At 48.1% G+C, this 19,115-nt stretch overlaps 2 protein-coding genes across 7 annotated transcripts in view; one reads left to right on the forward strand and one right to left on the reverse strand.

The window, feature by feature from the left end:
* Window positions 1–8,867, reverse strand: part of XPO7 (exportin 7) — a 77,049-nt gene extending 68,182 nt beyond the window's left edge. The window contains exon 1 of the mRNA XM_033134101.1: window positions 8,751–8,867. Within this exon, the coding sequence (XP_032989992.1) occupies window positions 8,751–8,768 (18 nt within the window). The 5' untranslated portion in view covers window positions 8,769–8,867. The remainder of the gene's footprint in view (window positions 1–8,750) is intronic.
* A 5,183-nt stretch (window positions 8,868–14,050) lies between these two features.
* DOK2 (docking protein 2) lies at window positions 14,051–18,600 on the forward strand. 6 transcript variants are annotated; one of them, XM_033133368.1, is made up of 5 exons: window positions 14,051–14,223; window positions 15,308–15,568; window positions 15,800–15,887; window positions 16,755–16,939; window positions 17,474–18,600. In XM_033133368.1, exons 1-5 carry the CDS (start codon window positions 14,161–14,163, stop codon window positions 18,092–18,094), a joined length of 1,218 nt encoding a protein of 405 aa, XP_032989259.1. In that variant the 5' UTR covers window positions 14,051–14,160; the 3' UTR covers window positions 18,095–18,600. The 6 variants fall into 6 exon arrangements, with proteins under 6 accessions (XP_032989259.1, XP_032989257.1, XP_032989261.1 ...); XM_033133366.1 differs by having other exon boundaries at window positions 14,053–14,223; window positions 15,272–15,568; XM_033133370.1 differs by having other exon boundaries at window positions 14,053–14,223; window positions 15,470–15,568.
* The last annotated feature ends 515 nt before the right edge of the window (window positions 18,601–19,115 follow it).

The following is a 19,115-nucleotide window of genomic DNA, read 5'->3' on the forward strand; positions in this document are numbered from 1 at the left end:
ACCCTGCGATCGTAGCACAAAAGTATCCACAATCTGTAAAGGAACTTGTGTAGCTGTGTTCAAATAAAACATCTATTTACAAACACTGAGATTAGAATTTCATATAATTATCGTATGTTATAGAATATTACTCTTTTAGATTTTTTTCAACCATTTAAAAATGTAAAAACCATTCTTAGTTCTCAGGCCATCCAAAAACAGACTGTGGGGCCAAACCACCAGTCTGGTTTGCAAACCTCCAAAATACAGGAAAGATCAGTGAGCACGTGAAGATACTCAATACCACTAGTCATCAAGGAAATACAAACTAAAACCACAATAAGATCCCACAGTGGCAATAGCAAAGGCTGGTGATGATATGGAGCACTTGGAACTCTGCTAGTGAGAAAGTAAAACAGTACAATCTCTTTGGAAAATTGACAGTTGCTTTAAAAAGTTCAACATACAATAGGACCCAGACATTCTATTTCTAGGTACTTAACTAAGAGAAATTAAAATTTATGTCCACACAAAGACTTGCATATGAATGTTTACAGCCCCTTATTTATAGTGACTAAATACTAGGAACAACTCAAATACCCCCACGGGGTGAATGGAGACATAAAATGTGGCTCGTTCATACAATGGAACACTACTCAGCCATAATAAATAACTAACTACCCATACTATGCAACAATCTGAATGAACCTGAAAATCACTGTGTTGAGTGAAAGAAGTTAAAACCAAGAGTACACAGGAAGTCCATTATACACAATTCCAGGCAAAACAAACTAATTTACAGTGACAGAAAGCATATCGGGATTGCCTGGGGCCAAGGGAGGGATAGACTGCAGAGTTAGGAGGAAATACTCTGTATTTTGATAGTTGTGAAGGATTCACAGGTGTATATTTGTCCAACTATACACTTGAAATGGATGCAGTTTACTGTACACTCAAAGGTGATTCCACCTTCATCAGATTTACCCATAGCAATCTCTATGAAATTACTTTTATATTATAAATTCTATTCATATTTGTGCTGTTTAAAGTGAGGAGCTGGGGAAGGAGGGGTAGACAAGAAGCTGGTTTGAGTCTCACCATCACTGCTGATGGAAGTGTGCCGCTGGGACTTCCAGGACACGGTAATACCAATAACCTGATGGCTGCTATTGGCACAGACGAGCTGTGGGAATTCTGTGAACTGAAACCTTTCCTGTTCACAACATTGCGAGCTCCCTGTGTGGAATGTGGATTTTAACTTAAGACTTCAATGTAGAATTCTGAGAATTAGTAAATAATCCTTTACATGACAGCAAATTTTCATTTATAACACCGCTGGGATAAGGTCCTTATTTTAAATATACCCTGTTACTCAGACTCAGTTTGTTTAAGAACTTTCTGTTATAGTAGGTCTTATGAAAGCTTGGAGAAACTTGCTTAGCTCCGCAACAACATTATCAGTTCAAAATATTAAGAGTAAGGAAAACAAGTTCCCATTTTCCAGTAGGTTTTAATTATTCTTTTAAATTAGTGGGTATGCGCCAGACTCGTTTTTGACAAAATACCTTACAGGGATTCCTCAGATGGGTCAATGATAAGCTGACTATAAAAAACATCACCTACTAACACACAAAAAAAATATTCTAAATAATTTGTGGCTGTACATTGGACAAAATGCGGGTGAATTTTTTTCTACCAAATACAGATATCTGAAACACACATCTGGCTTTCCAGATTCTTTTCAGAGCAAACTATATGTTACAGGTTTCTACAGTTAAATTAAATTTCATGCTTGATTTTAGACAATGTTCTTTGGAAGAGAAAAAGAAAACACCAAAATTCAGGAATCAGTGGAGGTCAACGAGGTTAAAAAACTGACCTTTGAAATGATTTTTGCCACACTTATGACGCATGATTTTAAAACTCTGCAAGCAATTCTAAGTAGAACTAGGGGGAAAAAATCTTAAAACAAAACAAAACCCTGCTTTTCCTTTTCCAGTCTTAAATACACTCCTTTTAACCATGCAATTGATTCAAACTTCAGGGAAAATGTCTAGCATAATTTAATTCTTTCTGAGACTACACACTTTCAATATCATAGTTTCTTACCATTAAAAAGTACTGATGACATCAGCATTTGTGTCTAACACAAGTTCAAACAGTTAAAGATTAAAAGGTCACCACAGCCATAAGATCACAACTTCCTGAAGGAGCACAGGTATACTTTATTCCTCTAATTGTCTTCAGAGGTATTTAAAGGAAAGAATTTTTATTGTTTTCCAGGGACTTTTAAGTGAGAATCATTTTTTTTCCATCTACTGGCATCGACATTTGACTAATAACGTAAATTTCTTGTCCCATAAGAAATGTCTTTCACTGCTTCTTGTCCAAGTAAGAGACCTTGAGAAGTGGGGTAGAGGAAGGCACATTTAGCAGAGATGAAACAGAAATATTACTATGAGCATAAACATTTTAGGAACATTTCTGATACCGTCCATATGAATTGAAAACACGGTGGTTTATTTGGGAGTGGTAAGGATGACAACTGAGAATCCCAACCAGAATGTCGGAAGCATAAGGTATGGCAGATCACCTAATCCAGACTCAGAGACTAAATGCGGTGCCTAATCCAATGGCCTGACGCATACAAGGGCTCAGCACAGCGCCTGGCTAACAGATGCTCAATAAACACTGGCATCTCCCTTGCCCCCAGCCCAACCACGTCCCCTGCCAGTAAGTTTTACCACAGCCACCACACAATCATCACCTAAATCTTCCAACAGTTCTCCAGTCTTCCTTTCATTAACCTACTTCAAGAAAATTCCATTACTATTAACTCAGTAATACCAACCTTCTAGAATTGCTGTGAGCATTAAATGAGTTCAAAGTCCAATAAACGCTAGCATGAAGTTTCTAATTCTGCCTTCTCTCAAACACATCCTTCCCATTTAAGATAGTAAGAGTGTGTGCGTGTGTGTCTTCACAATGAAGGGGTGAAGAGCCAGGGATGCAAATATCAGACATACTTTGGGCCCAGTCTTTGACAAGCCTTCTTTCCCCAAGATTCTGATAGGCCCCCTGGCTACCAATCTCACTCCACTGACAATTCCTTGCTACAGTGAGTCACTTATAAATGTGACGTGTGAACTCAGCTATATTAGAAGAGGAGGAAAAGGTAATGGGAGTAATGGTGGCCCCACTCAGGAACATGCTGACACAACCACAGTCTCGTTACGAATCCACAACTCAGTGACCTAGGCTTGTTATTAGCTCCCCAATTAAAAGGCAAACCCCTGAACACAGGACATCACATCTTGTACTTCCTCCCATGTGTCAGCATAACATTAAGAACAGGACATTAGTAGATGTTTAGTAGTCGCTATTAATCATCCTCAAGAATTCAACATTTAAAAATTCAGGTTACACGGGGATATGAAAGACAGTTTGGGGAATATAATCAATAATGTTGTAAAGATTTTGAAGGGTACCCGATGGACACTTGTCATATTAGGGAGACCACTCCATGGACGGGGTGGATGCCTGACCACTGCACTGTACACCTGAAGCTGAATAATACGGAATGTCAACTATGATTTAATATATATATATGGTCACAGGATGTGGAGTACAGCATAAGGAATAGAGTGAGTGGAATTATAACAGCCATATAGGATGTCAGAGGGGTAGTAGATTGGGGGAGGGGGTTATCACTTTGTGAGGTGTATAAACGTCTAACACATTGTTTTGTACACCTGAAACTTGAAAAAAAAAATCATGTTACATATTACTCTCCAGAAACACACAGTGTGACCCTGAACTAGCCTTTCACATAGGTCAAAAGAGAAATACTTGTAAATCAGTTTCTGAATAAAATGTAGTGAACATTTTCATCTAAAAAAGAATATGTCTTTAAACTCTAGTTCTAAAGTCCATGAACGGCCTGAAATTGTAGATTTTTGTGTCGGGACACTTCTCCCTCCTGGAGAGCACACTGCTTCCATCATATTCTAAACAAACAAACAAACACCAAACCAGACTCCCCCAAAAGCTGAAGAACCACTGCCCATACTGCTTCTTTCCTTGAACTTCAAGCTCCCATGTTCAAGTTCAATCCTTACTCAGCAGAACTTCTAGCACACTGAAAATCAAACGACAGGACAGCAGTTTCCCTTAGGAGGGTGTATGGTTAGTTGTTGAGAGGGGCATCAGAGGGACATGTGAGGCCCTAATAATATATTGTGGGTTTGGATGTGGTTCCAAAAGTGTTCCCTGTGAAAATTCATCAATCTGAACACTTCGGGTTTTTGGATTTGGAGGTATATTTCAGTAAGAGATTAAACAGTAACAAAGATGGGCCACTTATACAAGACAGTATTGTGTAATGTAAAAAAGAAATCCTTAAAAATGATGTACTGGGGAGAGGCCCACGTAGTCAAGACCTGAAACATGAGGGCAACAGCCAGTGAGGCAGAGGCCCTGAGTCCAACAAGCTGCAAGTCACTAACAGGCCTGCCAGAGCACGTGAGTAAGCATGGAAGCAGATTCTCCATCCTCAGTCAAGCCTTGAGACTGACTGCAGCCCCCGCTGACGACCTGACTGCAAATGAAAGATCCTGAACTAGAAGCCTCTAGATAAGCCACTCTCAGATTCCTTCCTGAGTGAGAATCTGAGAGATAATACTATATGCGTGGTGTTTAAAAAGAAAAAAGATGCAATTTCTAAACACTATCTTCCTTAACATATACTGAAGTGAGCTAAGGAGCCTCAGTAGTTGTACCTACAGAGACATTAGCTTATTGGTTGAAACTGGCAACTTTCCCTTCTAGAAAGGCCGTGGTGCAATGTTGCTTTCAAAACCCAACAGAGGAAAAAGAAAATACAACTGCTGATTATGAATATTAATTTCTGGGTGAAATGGAAGTTGATTTCTCTGTAAGATACAGGGCAGGGAGCTTCTCAATACTTCTTTCTCCTACTTCCATCTAAATTAGAGATTCCATTAATGTTTTGTGTTTCATTGCGTAAGTATTTGAATGATACCACATTCAATATATATTCCTTAACTTTTCCGAAGGCTTTTCTCACAAGAGGAAATATACTAGTCAGAGTTATCAAGTAAATATAAATATGCTCCAGAAATATTTGTGTAACTGCACAGAAGAGGAAGCTGGGTTGAGTGAGGGGATGTAGCTATTCCCCTATCATCCAACACAAATGGAACATGTTTCGAAATCAATGTGTTAGTTCTTCTGTCTGTACTTCTGAAGCCTGCTCAAAAAGAAACATCAGACTCTGACACTTCAGTCTGGCTCCCGTGTCTTTCTCAGCTCTGAATTCTCTGCAGTGCCCAGCACTGCAAAGGGCCTCGCACACAGTAAGCATTATGGTATTAGTTTAACCAGGAAAAAAAAATGTCACAAAAGCTACTGTTTTTATTTTCCATTTAAAATTCTCAAAAGTTGTACAGAACCCCCTTCTCAAAATGGACTAACCACTGCTTCTGTCATTTCCTTGTATATTTTCAAAAGCTGAAAAGACAACTACCAATTTTGCTATAATCAGGCTAAACTTTTGCACCCTGTTAAATTTTAACCTGCCAGTTGTAATGATTCTTCAGGGCTCCCTAGAGTTACACTGGTGGTCAATATTTAATTACTGTACTTTAAATTTAAGACAAAATATGACTGTTTGAAAATAGTATTTTCTGTTATTACACAGTCATAATGTAGAGCCCAGTAAATAATACTTTAAGATTCTGTGTAAGGCCCAGCATAATGTAATAAATCTAACAAAACCCCAGGGTTACCCTTCACTTATACTACTTATAATTAGTATGTATACTATCTAACATGTTTACATGTACATGAAATGATGTACTTGATATGCGATTATAACACTGTATATTCTTCCTTTCCCCTTCAAGGTACTGATCACCAGCTAGCACTAGTAAAGCTAACACCTGACCCTTCTTAATCTTTCTCATTACCACTGTATTCTAGCAGTTGTTTTCATCTTTTTGCACTACCTAGCCAGCAAGCAAACATACTGAATCCTCATTATCTTCATTTAATGTGAGATATAAAAATTTTTTTAAAAAGGAGGGGCGTTTATTTTATGAATATAAATACAAATGAGTTTTTGTTTTGTTTTTTCAGTCAGTGCTCTGTAACCACTGCCTCTTTAGTGGGTTAGATAAGATCTAAGACCAAAAATAAGAAACCCATCACAGTAAGTAATTGCTTACAGCCACTCCGCTAAAGCAGTTTGACTATGACATCAACAGAGCTAAAAAATAAATCAAAGATTATAATTTTTCCATTACTAATGTTCTGTGACACCTAAACCTCCCATAAAACACATATGAAAAGAGATGCTCAGGACTTCAGCCTGAGAATCATATGACACTTGCTCAGTGTCAATTAATAAAAAACAAACAACAAAAACTGCTCACCCTGGTGGTTCAGAAAAGTACTAGATACATAATGACTCAACTATTTAGTACTACTACATGACATTTTCAAATAATCAGTCCTGAATTTGTAACAGACTCCTTTATAAACTGTGTGTTGAACAGCGATTTTGAGAAAAGTATGTCCCCTTAATGCACTTCAGATTTGTCTTTATTCCTTTCATTTACTTGTATTTACTCATTTTTCTTGGGAGGGTCTTCTGCTACCAGGTTAAAGTACCCTGTTAAAATGTGTCAGTATCCAATACTAAAAGTAAGATAGTGGTCTAACAAAGCACAGCAACATGCCCCATTTTATTTAAAGAGGAAAACATTCTCTCACAAACTTATCTTGTTGATATATAAAGATCACTCCTTTAGAGAGTAACATACTACAGCTCTTAAAAGTAAAATAAACCACTGACTGGCATACTCCTTTCTGTTTTTCAAGTTTTATAAATTCCTACTTTGGTAGATTTTTATTTTGGGGTGGGTGGGAGAAAAACATCACCTTACTAAAAATAAGGTAGACCCTCCTTTAAGACAAAAATGCTATGAAGATTTGCTTTGATGCATCTTGACTTTCCTTTGGTGAGGAATGACAAGCTTTTTGGTTCAAATGTGGGAGAGATCACATTAACAGATACTTCTTTATAGGAGACAGAACAGATGCATATAGATAAAAACACACAGACTTCCTCCTGCTTTTCAAAGCATTATTCAGAAAGGCTACCTATTCAAACCACGTTCTGGAATGCTCACGGACACTATTCCCCCCATGAGAGCACTGGACCCAAAGTCAAAGGCCTTTGGTTCCCTTAGCTTTACCTTAAGTAAATCTCTCAGTTCAGTGCTTTGGTTTGTTCCTTTAAACTGACAGGCGTAATTCTTGCCTATCTACTTTTTTAAGAAAAAAATTTTTAAATCACATAAAATCTTCCAGGCTTATTAAAAATGGCTGCTATCAAACTCAAGGTGCTACACTATTATTATCATTTTGTATCAAGTTTTATTGCTACTTCTGAATAGGCCAGGATAACTGGCTTTAAAACACAAATCTTGTGGTCTTCCAGCTGTACGATTTTTGATATAATTCTGTCCTAATAACTTGTCCCTCACTCTCCAAAGATTTACTCTACTGATCCCTGGCCTGAAATTTTATTTAGTCCCTCTCTCGCAATCAAAGAAACTGGTAGAAGTCACACTGCTCCAGCTTCTCGTAGACGTCACATTAGGAATAAGATCATTCTTTTTACTTGAGAAATGACACTATATAATATGCAAAATAAAGCGACATGTGTTATATGCTCTCTACTCTTTACTTCCCAGAACACAAAACCTCTGCAGTTATCTAGAAAACCTGAAAGTTCTGATAACAAATTTGTGTCAATAACTGTCATAAAAATATCAGATCTAAGACACAGAGACGAAAAACTTTATCGAGTTAGCAAGAAATAACCCTGCACTCCTCCGGCTACTATTAGGTTTGGTACGGGCTGCCCCCTCCTAGGGCCTGTGCCCTCTCTTTGAAGAAAAGTGGCCTGGGCCCAAAGCACGCACGCCCATAGCAGCTCTTGGGCTGGATCGAGACCCTCCAGAGAAATGTCTGCACCTAACATTGCATCTCATGTCAGACACACCCCCCTCCACCCCGTGTTTCATAGGAGGTGTGGGCACTCAACTCCTTCACTATGGATAGGGGTGCTGGAGGGAGGGCAGGCCCAGGCCTGAGCACCCATTTTGGAGGATTGGGGAGCTCGGCCCTGTAGGCTGTGCAATTAGGAGTGTAGGAGTGAAGGGCGCATCCACGGGAGGGGAGGCCGGAGTGGGGGGTCTCTTGTATCCGGGGGCGTGAAGAAGGAGGCGGCGGGAAAGACTCGGGAGAGCGAGGTTTAACAGTGCGAGATTCTCTTTTTGTTATTCGTTTAGGGCTGGCGGGTGTAATGAGGAAGTCGCCGCAGGACAGAGTAGTCAAGGGGGTCTCCTTCCGTCCCCCGTCGTGGGGGCACTGAGGACTCGCGGGAGGCCTCCCTCGGGCGGGAAGACATTGACTGCGGAGCGCTACCGGTTGTGAGCGCCGGCGCGCCGATTCCCTCACCCCTAGCCTCGCGCCAAAGACATGGGACCGGGTGGGAGGGGATGGAGGAGGCCCCCGGCCCGGGAGGCGGGAAAGGCCCCGGTGCTCCGGGACGGGCGGTGGCTCGGGGCTCCGAGCAGCAGCGGCGCGGGCCCGGCGAGCCCCGAGCCGGCGGAGCCCCGGGGGCCACGTACGCCCCACTTCCCTCTCCGCACGGTCGCCCCCTCCCCCGCCGCTCCTCTCACCTGCACATGATCCGCCATTTTGCTCCATTCATGCTCCTCTCCGGAGCCCTCCCCCCAGCGCGCACCTCGGCCGGGCCGCCGCCGCCGCCGCCGCCGCCGTCGCCGCTGCGCCTGCGCGTTGGGGGCCCGTCGCTGCGCTGACGGCGTAGCGCGGCCCGGCTGCGCAGGCCCCGGCGGCCGGGCTGTGGTTGGAGAATGCGCAGCGCCGCCGGGACGCCGTAAAGGCGCGGGCAACGTCAGCGGCTGGAGCCGTCGGGGGTGGGGGGAGCGGCGGGCCTGGGAGCACGGAGGGAGGGGGCCGGGAACAAAGCTTTGTTTACATGGGTTTAAAGGGGCCGCGCGCTCGGGCCGGCGGGCACGGTTGCGGGAGCTGGCGCTCCCTGACATTGTCGGCGCGGTGAGGGCTCCTGGTGAGGCCGGGACGTGTCCCCTCCCGGAACCCCGCACCTGGCGGACTCCTCTTTTCCCGAGCGTCCTCCTCGACTTGCCCCTGGACAACCCCCGCCCCCGCCGCTGGCCACGGCTGTGACACCGCACCCTCAAGGGGGTCTGCTGCTGTGCCCACCGCCCGTGACCCCACTTAGGATGCTTGCGTTATTCATGACTTTCCAATCTGCCTGCCGAGTTTATATTTGAGTCTTTCTAGCTTTCTGCTCCAGTGGACAAGGGCCATTCCTCTCTAATCCTGGGTTTTAGCAGCTACCCGAATAGTGATCTCCTTGTTTTCATTTCATTTCTATCCATTTCTCCTCTATACACATTCATGGAAATAGCCACCAAATAGTGGTGATGATCGGAACATGCAGAAGACACAGTTCCAACCTTTCCAAGTAGATTATTTTAACCAGTAGTCTAGGCTGCCTCCTGAGAGCGGTCAGGTGCTGCAGTGGGGGTGGAGGGAGATAAAGGGGTTTTTAGGACCCTTGGGCGCAGTCTGAGTGGGAAAGCCATCCTTCTGGGTCGGATCAGGTCAGTCCTGCCTGCTGAGGCCAATTCCAGTCTTTTCCACTAGGAATTATCTATGTTAGATAAAGCTGGTTCCTATTTTCCATTGGATTCCACTTTGGCTTCCAGTCAAGGCTCCCAGATTAGATTTTAGCTGCATTCTGAGAGTACTGGTTATTTGAAGTTTGTATTGACTGGAGTCAACTACGTGCGATGGAAACGATGATGGTAGTGAATAACACACTTTCTGTTGTGGATAGTGGACAGGTGCTCAGCGTTCATTTCAACCTTCCTCCATGTGTGTCTTCCCGATTTGCATAGGAAGGGCACTTAAAACTACATTACCCAGAGTTCCTTGCAGCTAGGGTTCTCTATGCAAGTTAGGTTCTGCTAATTATATTTACTCACAGATTTTGGAGGCAGAGCATGTGCTGCTTCTGGTTAGCCAAGCTCCTGAAATGTAGTGGGTTTTGTTTTTGTTTTTGTTTTTGTTTTGTTATTGTTTTCCAACAACTTTCCAGTATTGGAAGCTCCCTGAGTAGAGAGAGCAGTGGTGGTGGGTCAGGTGCTTCCTGACTTGGCATCCCAACTGTACTGGTATGTTCTTGGAGTCACAATCGCAGTGGCAGTTTTCCAAAACCCTACCTGCCTGATTGGGTAGAAGTAACTGCTCCCAGTGGGCCAGGCCAAAATCTATCCCCTCTTACCCTTCCCCTACACTTGTTTCTCCCTCTATCTTCCCCTTCGTAGTAAGTGGTACCACCATGCACCCAGTTGCTCAAACTAAAAACCAAATGTTATCTTAATAGTCCCCCTCCTCCAATCCACATGAAAATCCTGTTGAATCTCTATCTAGTACATACTCACATTGGGCTACTTCTCTTCATCCCCACTGCTAGCACTCTGGTCCAGGCAACCATCACATTTCTACTGGGCTCTGGTAATAGATTCCTAGCTAGTTTCCCTGTTTCCTGCCTTGCCCTTTGAGAAACCATTTTATATACAGCTGCAGAACATTTGTTTCAAATCGTAAATCAGGTCATTTATGCCGCTCCTTTATAATCCTCAAGTGGCCGCCCGGTGCATTTAGAATGCATTCCAAATCTTTGTTGTGGCTTAAAAAGCTTGTGATCGGACCTGATCTTCACTGTGCCCCCTTCCGCTCACATGCTCTGGTCAATTCTGGCCTTGCTGTTCCTCACATCCAGGTGTTCCTGCCTCAGGGCCTTTGCCCGGGAAGTATCTTCTGCCTGGAATATTTTTCCCTCAGACCTTCAGGGGGCTGATTCCCTCTTGTCATTGACTTAGCTCAGGCATCTCCGAGAGGCTTTTCTCACCACTCTATTGGAAGTTTCCCCGATCCCGTTACTGTCATAGCCTTGATCACTGTCCAAAACTATTTACTTACATATTTACCCTTATCAGTGTTAGTGTCTCCAACTAGAAAGTAACCACAATGAAAACAAAGATTCCGTCTGTCCTGTTTATGCTGTGTCCCTAGAACCTCTGTACAGAGTACATGCTCAATAAATAATTTTGCATTAATTAACTTCTTTATAGCTCCATCTCATTCTAGGGGCATGTAGGGCTCATAGGAAAACATAAAGCATTTAAAGTGTTCTGTCCATATTAAGGAACATTATGTTATATTATAAGTCCTTCCTCTCAGAGTTTCCAAAACTGGGTTCTCTGTTTACTTAGTACTGAGAGAAATTACATACTTAATAGAGAAAGAGTAAGGACTAGGAATGAAACTGAAGAAATTGGTATTACCCTCCTTCCCCCACTGTCAGGAACCACTGGCCGGGGGGCAGGGGCGGGCAGGGATGGGATCTTTCATGACCCCTGCTCATTTATTTCTTTGCTCAGTCCTCCATTCTTCTCAGGCCCACGCCAGCTCCCTGCCCATTTTTTCCTGTTTCCCAGAGCTACCCCTTGGATAGTTACCCCCCACCTACCCATCATTTGGGGGTTACCGAATCTCCAAGCTGTATGGCCCAAGGAATCAGACAGAGTCTCTTCTGCTCCTTCCCTTGTTGTCCCCAAAGACAAGCTCACAAGCCCTTCTGTGTTAAAGATTTGGTTGCCAATCACTGGTGAGAGAATACTAACAAAAAGTTGCAAAGTTCTCTGAGCTGAGGTCTTTTATGACTAAGGTTCCTGCTGAGAGAAACCATTGTAAAGGAAAGGATCCTGGTAGCTTATATTGAGGTACAGGTGAGGTGTGAGGTGTCCCTTCCTCTCCAATAGAAGTGAAGAGGCCCTGCCTGTGCCTCCGTGTAAGCCCCGGGACCCTTTTCTTTATGATGCTTTCTCTTTCTATCACTGGTGCCTGGGTAACCTACGGACCTCTAATGCATGCTCTGCCCTCTGCTGTGTCTTGGAGCTATGTCTTCTGGGTCCATGATCACAGGGTTTGCCTGTGGCCTGGCAGAAGGTACTGGGATTAGTCCTTCCATTGCAGGATCCCCACAAGTCCTGCCAGGGAAAATGGGAAGGGCCTTGCGGGATGTCACTCTTAGTACCCTGCTGTTGCTCCATGTTTTGCAGAAGACAGCCACAGGAGAATGTCTCCAGCTACCCCAGGCAAGGGAGGGCATGGGGGTGTCTGGAATACCTGGGGCTTAGGCCTCCAGGTTTAAACATCTCTCCGGGCATCTGGTAAGCTCGGGTGCCCCCCTGTGGTTCTGAGTGGAAAGTGTCCCGTTTATCTTAGGGGAAGATCAGAGTGGTGGGGGAAACATCCTCTATTGTCTTGCATCTCAAAGTGAGGTCTGGCCCACCCACCAGCAGCTTCAGCATCTCAGGTCTCACTCCCGACCTACTGTACCAGAATCTGCATTTTTTACAAGATCTGCACATTCAAGTTTGAAAGGCACTGCCCTGTCAGCCCCCAGGATGACCCTAAAAGCCCTTCTCACTGTATAAGGAGTTGCTGATGTCAGCCAAAGACCACGCAACTCCCAGGGAATGCTGTCCCTCCTTAGGAACTGTAGAGATGGAATCGGCCATGTCCCATTTCCAGACTGCTAACGACTTCCCAAGGAGCTTTCCCCACACTGGTATCTTGGTTCTCCCTTGGTCTCTGAATCAATCTCAAGTCCAGGCAGCAGGGCTGAGTCCTGTGAGCTTTACCTGCACTGCTCTGCTGTTCTTCCCAAGGCAACTGAAACCGAGGTGGTTACATAAGCCCCCATTATGGGGTTACCCCAAGAGTGCTGGTCTAATCCTCCAGTTGCCTCAACATTTCTGCACCATGCCTCCATCAAATTGCTTCTCTAAACCATCTGGCGCTAAGTTAAATATTCTCCGGGGAGCTTCAGTTTCTGCAAACAATGTACCTTCTTGCATGTAGTCTGGATACCACTTGGGGGCCAGCAATGAAAGACCTTTGAATTAAAGATCCGGAGTCCCAGTACTTCCTCCTCTGCTCCAGCAGGCCTGTGACCTCAGGAGAGTCACAAACAGGTGCGCTGATACCTGCCCTTCTTCCAGGAATAGGTACTGTGGCTGGTGCCATGCGACCCTGGGGAACTATGAAGCACTTTTGGTAACTATGAAGCAATTTTTTTTTTAAAAAAACATGAGATTGTTATTGTAACTTAAAAAGATAATCTCTAGATGAAACTCAAATGTCTTTAAAAAGCTCCCAAAGCCTGGGAAGATGGTGAACTGCACGGGTTTTGAGGGACACAGGGGGCACAGCATGTTGCACGGCAAGGGTGTCCATGGGTCTGGAATCTTAAGGCGGTGGTGTGTGTGCTGTTGTTGGGGGCAGGGAGTGCTCCCCGTAGAGAGAAACAGAGCTGTGTGTACGCAAGTGGTGAGCTCTCATGTGGCCGGTGGGCTGGTGGCATGTGTGGCTCTGCTCTTACTGAGTTGAGAGGCCTGGGTTCTGGTTTGGTGGCCTTCAACATGTCCCTTAGACCTTCTTGAGACTCAGCCTCCTCATTTTTAAATTAGGGAGTTGGGCGGGTTGATTTCTAAGTTCTCTTCCAGCCCTGTCTGCTAAGCACCCAGCTTGAGCATGAGGACCATCGGCAGTTGGCTTTACTGTCAAATTTGGTTTCTGGGTCTCTTTGTTCCCGTGGGTCAGCCACTCTTCATGGCTGACTCCCCCCGGCCCCCACAGTAGCTTCTGTACCTGAGCTGTTGCTCACTGAAGAGCCGGGTTGGGGTTTTTGGAAATTATCTCTGACTGACTGAAAACGCAGGAAGTTTGAGCCTCACTCATCAAAAAGAAGAAAAAAAAACCACACACATACACACTCACACACACACAGAGCAAGAAACCACAGGGCCTATCAGCTTGTCGTCATCAAGCAAACTAGAATAGTGCAGAAAACTCTAGGCAGAGAGGAAATGAACTTGAGAGAAGGGGGAACACACACAGGGCAGAGAGGAGAGAAAGAGGGCGGGAGGGGAAGGCGCCAGCTGCAGCACCGGGCACCGCGATGGTGGGAGGATGGAAGAAGTGGCGGTGAAGCAGGGCTTCCTGTACCTTCAGCAGCAGCACGCTTTTGGAAAGGTAGGAGGAGCATGGCAGGCGGGGTCTGGGCAGAGGGGCTGGTGGCTGCTGGCAATTCCTGGGGGGAGAGAAGGTATGGGATGGTGGGGATTGTGCCATCCACCGTGTTAGACCCAGAGCTCAAGCTTGGGAGGGTTTTTTTTTTTCAAGCAGCCACTTGCTACCCCAACCAGGCCCCAAACAGTGCTCTTTGCTGACGCTGCTCCCTGTGGGGGGAGGGGAGTAAAGGAGGGCGCTAACTCCCTGTCTTGCCTCTCTTGCTCTGTGATGACTTCTTCTCATGGGATCACCTTGGAAGGGAATGGAAGGAACAGTGGAGGGGATAATTCAGAATTGCAGGAGAGGTTTCTTCCCCTTTCCTTGCCCCAGTGGGGTACATTTGGCTGGTGTTAAGCTTGAGCTGGCATCTCTGGGAGCTGGGCAGGGCCCAGTGTGTCCAACGTCCCCCTTCCTTGGACTCCTTGAATGAGGAAGTCCTCTTTCCCTAAGCCGACCTACAGCAGGAACTTTCTCTCCCTCCCTCTCTCTCTCTCTCTCTCTCTCTCTGTTTCTCTCTCTCTTTCTCTCTCTCTCCATCCTGTCCAGGGATGAGGTGGGAAGGGTCAGGAGGGTAGACGGAAGTTCCTGGAGATAGAGACTTGGACAGAATGAGACTGATGGTCTCAGGTCTGGGACCTCACGCCACCCTCCTCACCCGACCTCGGGGCTTCAAAGACTCGCAGGCTTTTCACCCCTAGACTCCATCTCGTGGGTTGGGCCTCATCACAGTCCGCCTTCCGCTGGGCCTTTTCGTTGTTCGGTATTCCCTCTGCTGTCATCGCAGGCCTCTTTCTCGGTTGCTTGGGGTGGATCCCCATTGCTTTCGAATTCCTCAGGCCCCAGTTATTTTCTCTGCTTCTTGGGGTCTCCTGGGATCTTTACTTCTCTCCCCATCCCCGCATTGCTGCCCAAGTCCCTCACCCATGGTTCTTCTACTCCCCTTTGGACACCATCTCTCCACTTCTGGGTGGCTCCCTCTCAGCACCCCCCACCCTGCATCTGGGTTTAGAAATGGCGCCGATTCGGAGCTATGCTGTATGGACAGCCGGGCTCTGCCTTGGCGCGGCTGGAGCTCCACGAGGGCCAGGAGAAGCTGCGCCGGGGAGAAGGTGCCCGGAAGGTCATCCACCTCATTGACTGTCAGCGGGTGGCTGAGGCCGGCGGGGAGGCCAGCAGCCCCCGGGACACCAGCGCCTTCTTCCTGAAGATCAAGGAGCACCAGTACCTGCTGGCAGCCCCCACTGCCGAGTGTGGCGACTGGATGCAGTCCATCCGCCGCCTGGCCTGCCTTGTGAGTCGTCCAGGGGTATAGAAAGGACAGGGTATGTGTGGGAGTGGGCGCACTTGATACTTGCTAAGGGCAGGGGCTATAAGAGCCAAGGTCAGGATGCTGGGGGCAGTTCCTTGGGGGGGTGTGGGAGGAGCCACCAATTCAGATGCAGACAGGGGCAGCAGGCTGAGTGTGCCCTGAAACAAACCTGGGCCAGAGCTGGGCTTGGGCTTGGTGCCAGTGGTGAGACCCGGGTCTCTGCCCTAGGTCCGGAGGAAGGAGCTGTCGAGCTCAGAGGGGAAGGGCAGCCAGCCCTGCATGGAGGAGAATGAACTCTACAGCAGCACAACCACAGGTGAGGGGGGCTGCCTGCTCTCTGGCTGCTCCCCCCAGGGTGTGGTGGGGAGGACATGCCGGCGGGCCGCGGCTGCTGAGTCTTCCTGCTCTGTGGTTGCCCCAGCCCCGGCCAGTCCCCTTGTCGGCCTCTTTGCATCACTTCCGGGTATGGCCCAAGGTGGAGGAGCCTGGCCTGCCTTGATTGTCAGCCCTGCACCCTTGGCTCACTCCCTCTCGCCCAGGCCGTGCTGCTGGGAGACGGCAGGGCTGAGGGGACCAGGAGGGTGCTGTTCTTGACCCTCTGTCACTGGGACCTGAGCACCTTCTGAAAAAGGAATGACGTTCTTTGTGTGGTCTGAAGGTGTCCTGTGGCAAAGGAGCTTTTGCTGACGAGGCAATCCGTCTGTTGAGACCTGTCTAGCCCTCTGGGTGGGGGTGTGGGGGGAGGAGGAGGATACAGGGGACACCCCGCAGAGGGCACCGGATGGCATCAGCGGTGGGTGGGAAGGCTGAGAGCTGGGAGGGCAGGGTTGGCTACACCTGCACCTGAGACAGTAAGGATTGGGGAGGCAGCTGGGTCGGGGCAAGAGATGAGACGGACAAGACAAGGCTGTGGCTCTGGCAACAATGCAGGAAGGATGTGGGCACAAGGTCGGAGTGCATGTGGCTAGGGCATGAGGCCTGCTCGGGTAAGGGGGAGTACACGGCGTTTGGGGGAATGTGGCCTGGTGCAGAGCAGCTCAGCCTTCAAGATGCCGGCTGTGGATTGTCATGGGTGTGTGGATGATCCTTTTTCTAGAGACCTCTGGCCCATAGAGCAGGACAGAGTAGGGGCAGGCCAGCTGTTTCCCACTGACGGCCTTCTCCTCTCCCCCGTCCTCCCCAGTGGCCCCCTGCAAGGAGTTTGCTGTGACCGTGAGACCCACAGAAGCCAGTGAGAGGTGCCGGCTCCGAGGATCCTATACCCTCCGGACAGGAAAGAGTGCACTGGAGCTGTGGGGTGGCCCTGAGCCAGGTGCCCAGCTGTACTACTGGCCCTACAGGTTCCTGCGACGCTTTGGGCGCGACAAGGTGAGCAGGGGCCAGGGCGGGTGGGTGGAGAGAAAGGATGAACAATGAGAGAGATGATTGTCAGGGAGAGGGCAAGGGGCCCTGGAAGGAAGAGAGAGTGGGAGGAGGAAGGAAGGAAAGAGGAGATAAAGGCGGGGAGGAAGGAAGGGAAGAGAACCAGGGGAGGGGGAGTGAAAGCAAAGAAGAGGCACGTGTGTGAGAAGGGCGAGAGAGAAAGTAGTGCAGGGGGAGAAGGAAATCAGGAAGAGGTGGAGAAGTCAGAGGGTACGTGGTGGCAGACATTACTGAGGGTGAAGCATGTGCCCAGCCCCATGGATGGGTGGGAGGGAGGATGAACGGAGAGGAGAGGGAGGTGAGAGAGGGCTTTGCTTTTAAGGAAACACATGGAGGGCAGGAGGGAGAAACACCTTGAGGAGAGGACGGCTCTTAGTGGATGGAAGTTGGAGGTGATGGGTTTGCATGCGGGAGATGTGTCCAGGAGAAGCAACCCCACTCTGTGGCCTGGCCAGTCAGCTCCCTTTCCCCTCGACACAGGTTACCTTTTCCTTTGAGGCAGGCCGGCGCTGCATCTCTGGAGAGGGCAACTTTGAGTTCGAAACCCGGCAAGGCAACGAGATCTTTTTGGCCCTGGAAGAGGCCATTGCTGCCCAGAAGAACTCGGCTCCTCCTGGGCCCCAAACCCAGCCAGCTCCAGTCCCCGCAGTGCTGCCCCGGCCAGAGAGCCCCTACTCCCGGCCCCATGACTCACTGCCACCACCTTCCCCCACTGCCCCGGTGCCCACCCCCCGGCCGAGGGGCCCAGAGGGGGAATACGCAGTGCCCTTTGATACAGTGGCCCGTAACCTGGGGAAGAGCTTGAGGGGCATGCTGGCAGTCCCTCGGCAACCCTCGGTCGACCCTCTGTATGACAGCATTGAGGACCACCCGCCCTCAAGACCTGACCCCATATATGATGAGCCCGAGGGAGTGGCCGTCCTGTCCTTGTATGACAGCCCCCAGGTCCCCCAGTGTGACGCCTGGAGGAGGCAGGCCACAGATGACCGGGACCCCAGCGGCCTCCTGCACATCTACCCCGTGGGGCAGGACTTCCCTGCCTCTGGCTGGCCACAGGGAACCGAGTATGACAATGTTGTACTTAAGAAAAGCCCAAAGTGATGGGCGGTAGGGGAGAGTGGCCCCCCATGGAATGCCAGCACTGAGGGGGGCCTGTGCACACCAGGAAGGGCTTGGGCCCTGGTGAGAAGGAGCCGGAGGAGGAAGACAGGCCTCCCCACTAGTTTCTGCTGGTGATTCCTCCTGCTCACTACATCCCAGGAACTTCACTCTGCTCCTTTTGGAACCTTAGGCTTGGCCTGCCTTAGTCTGGGTGGAGGAGTCGTCCCTCCTGGGAGCCTGCTTTGTGAGTCATCATCCCAAAGCAGGAAGAGGGCCCTGAAGAGACCCACCCTCCTCCTACTCCTTTCCCACTTCCTCTTCTTTCTTTCCTGGCCCTAAGGGAACCTCAGGCATTTAGGGCAGGGGACAAAAGGATGTCAGCAAATCACCCCCTCTTCCTTGGCTCCTGCAGGCCTCCTGCCTTCTGATGTCCCCTTCAGGGGACAGCCCTGACTCCAGGCACTGAGGAAGGTGGTTACAGCTTTCTGCAGGTTTTGAACTTCTCTGTGGCATTAAACATTTCTGAAATGTATTTGTGTGGCTTGAGTGCTGTGGGGCGGGGATGGGGCAGCCACAGCCCTGTGGGGGATGAACCCTCTAGTTGGCCACAGTTGACACCTCTCCCAGCAGCAAGGTCCTCTCTGAGCCTGGGCTGGGTCCCGTACATCTGTCAGAGTCGGGGATCTATGGAAACCAGAACACCCCGGGAAAGATGTTCAAGCATCTCTAACCCTTTGCTAGCATGGGGTCAACACCCGAAAAACAGCGGGAAAGCGTGGTGTATGTGTGACGAGCTGCACTGGAAGCCAGGAAAAAGTTGGCAGTTTTGAGGCTCTTCTGCACTAGAAATAAGACGGAACCCATCCAATCCCTTGCCTTCTTTCAGACTTGCTCTCTTTGTGAAATGAGGGTGTTCCACCATGTGGGCTCTGAGAAGCCTTTCTGCCCTTTACTTCTCCACAGGTCCTTCCTGGTGTCCCATTTCCCCACAGGTCAGGGCCTGTGCTCTTTCCTTATCCAA

Source organism: Rhinolophus ferrumequinum, chromosome 18, assembly GCF_004115265.2.
Source record: "Rhinolophus ferrumequinum isolate MPI-CBG mRhiFer1 chromosome 18, mRhiFer1_v1.p, whole genome shotgun sequence".
Lineage (NCBI taxonomy): Eukaryota > Metazoa > Chordata > Mammalia > Chiroptera > Rhinolophidae > Rhinolophus > Rhinolophus ferrumequinum.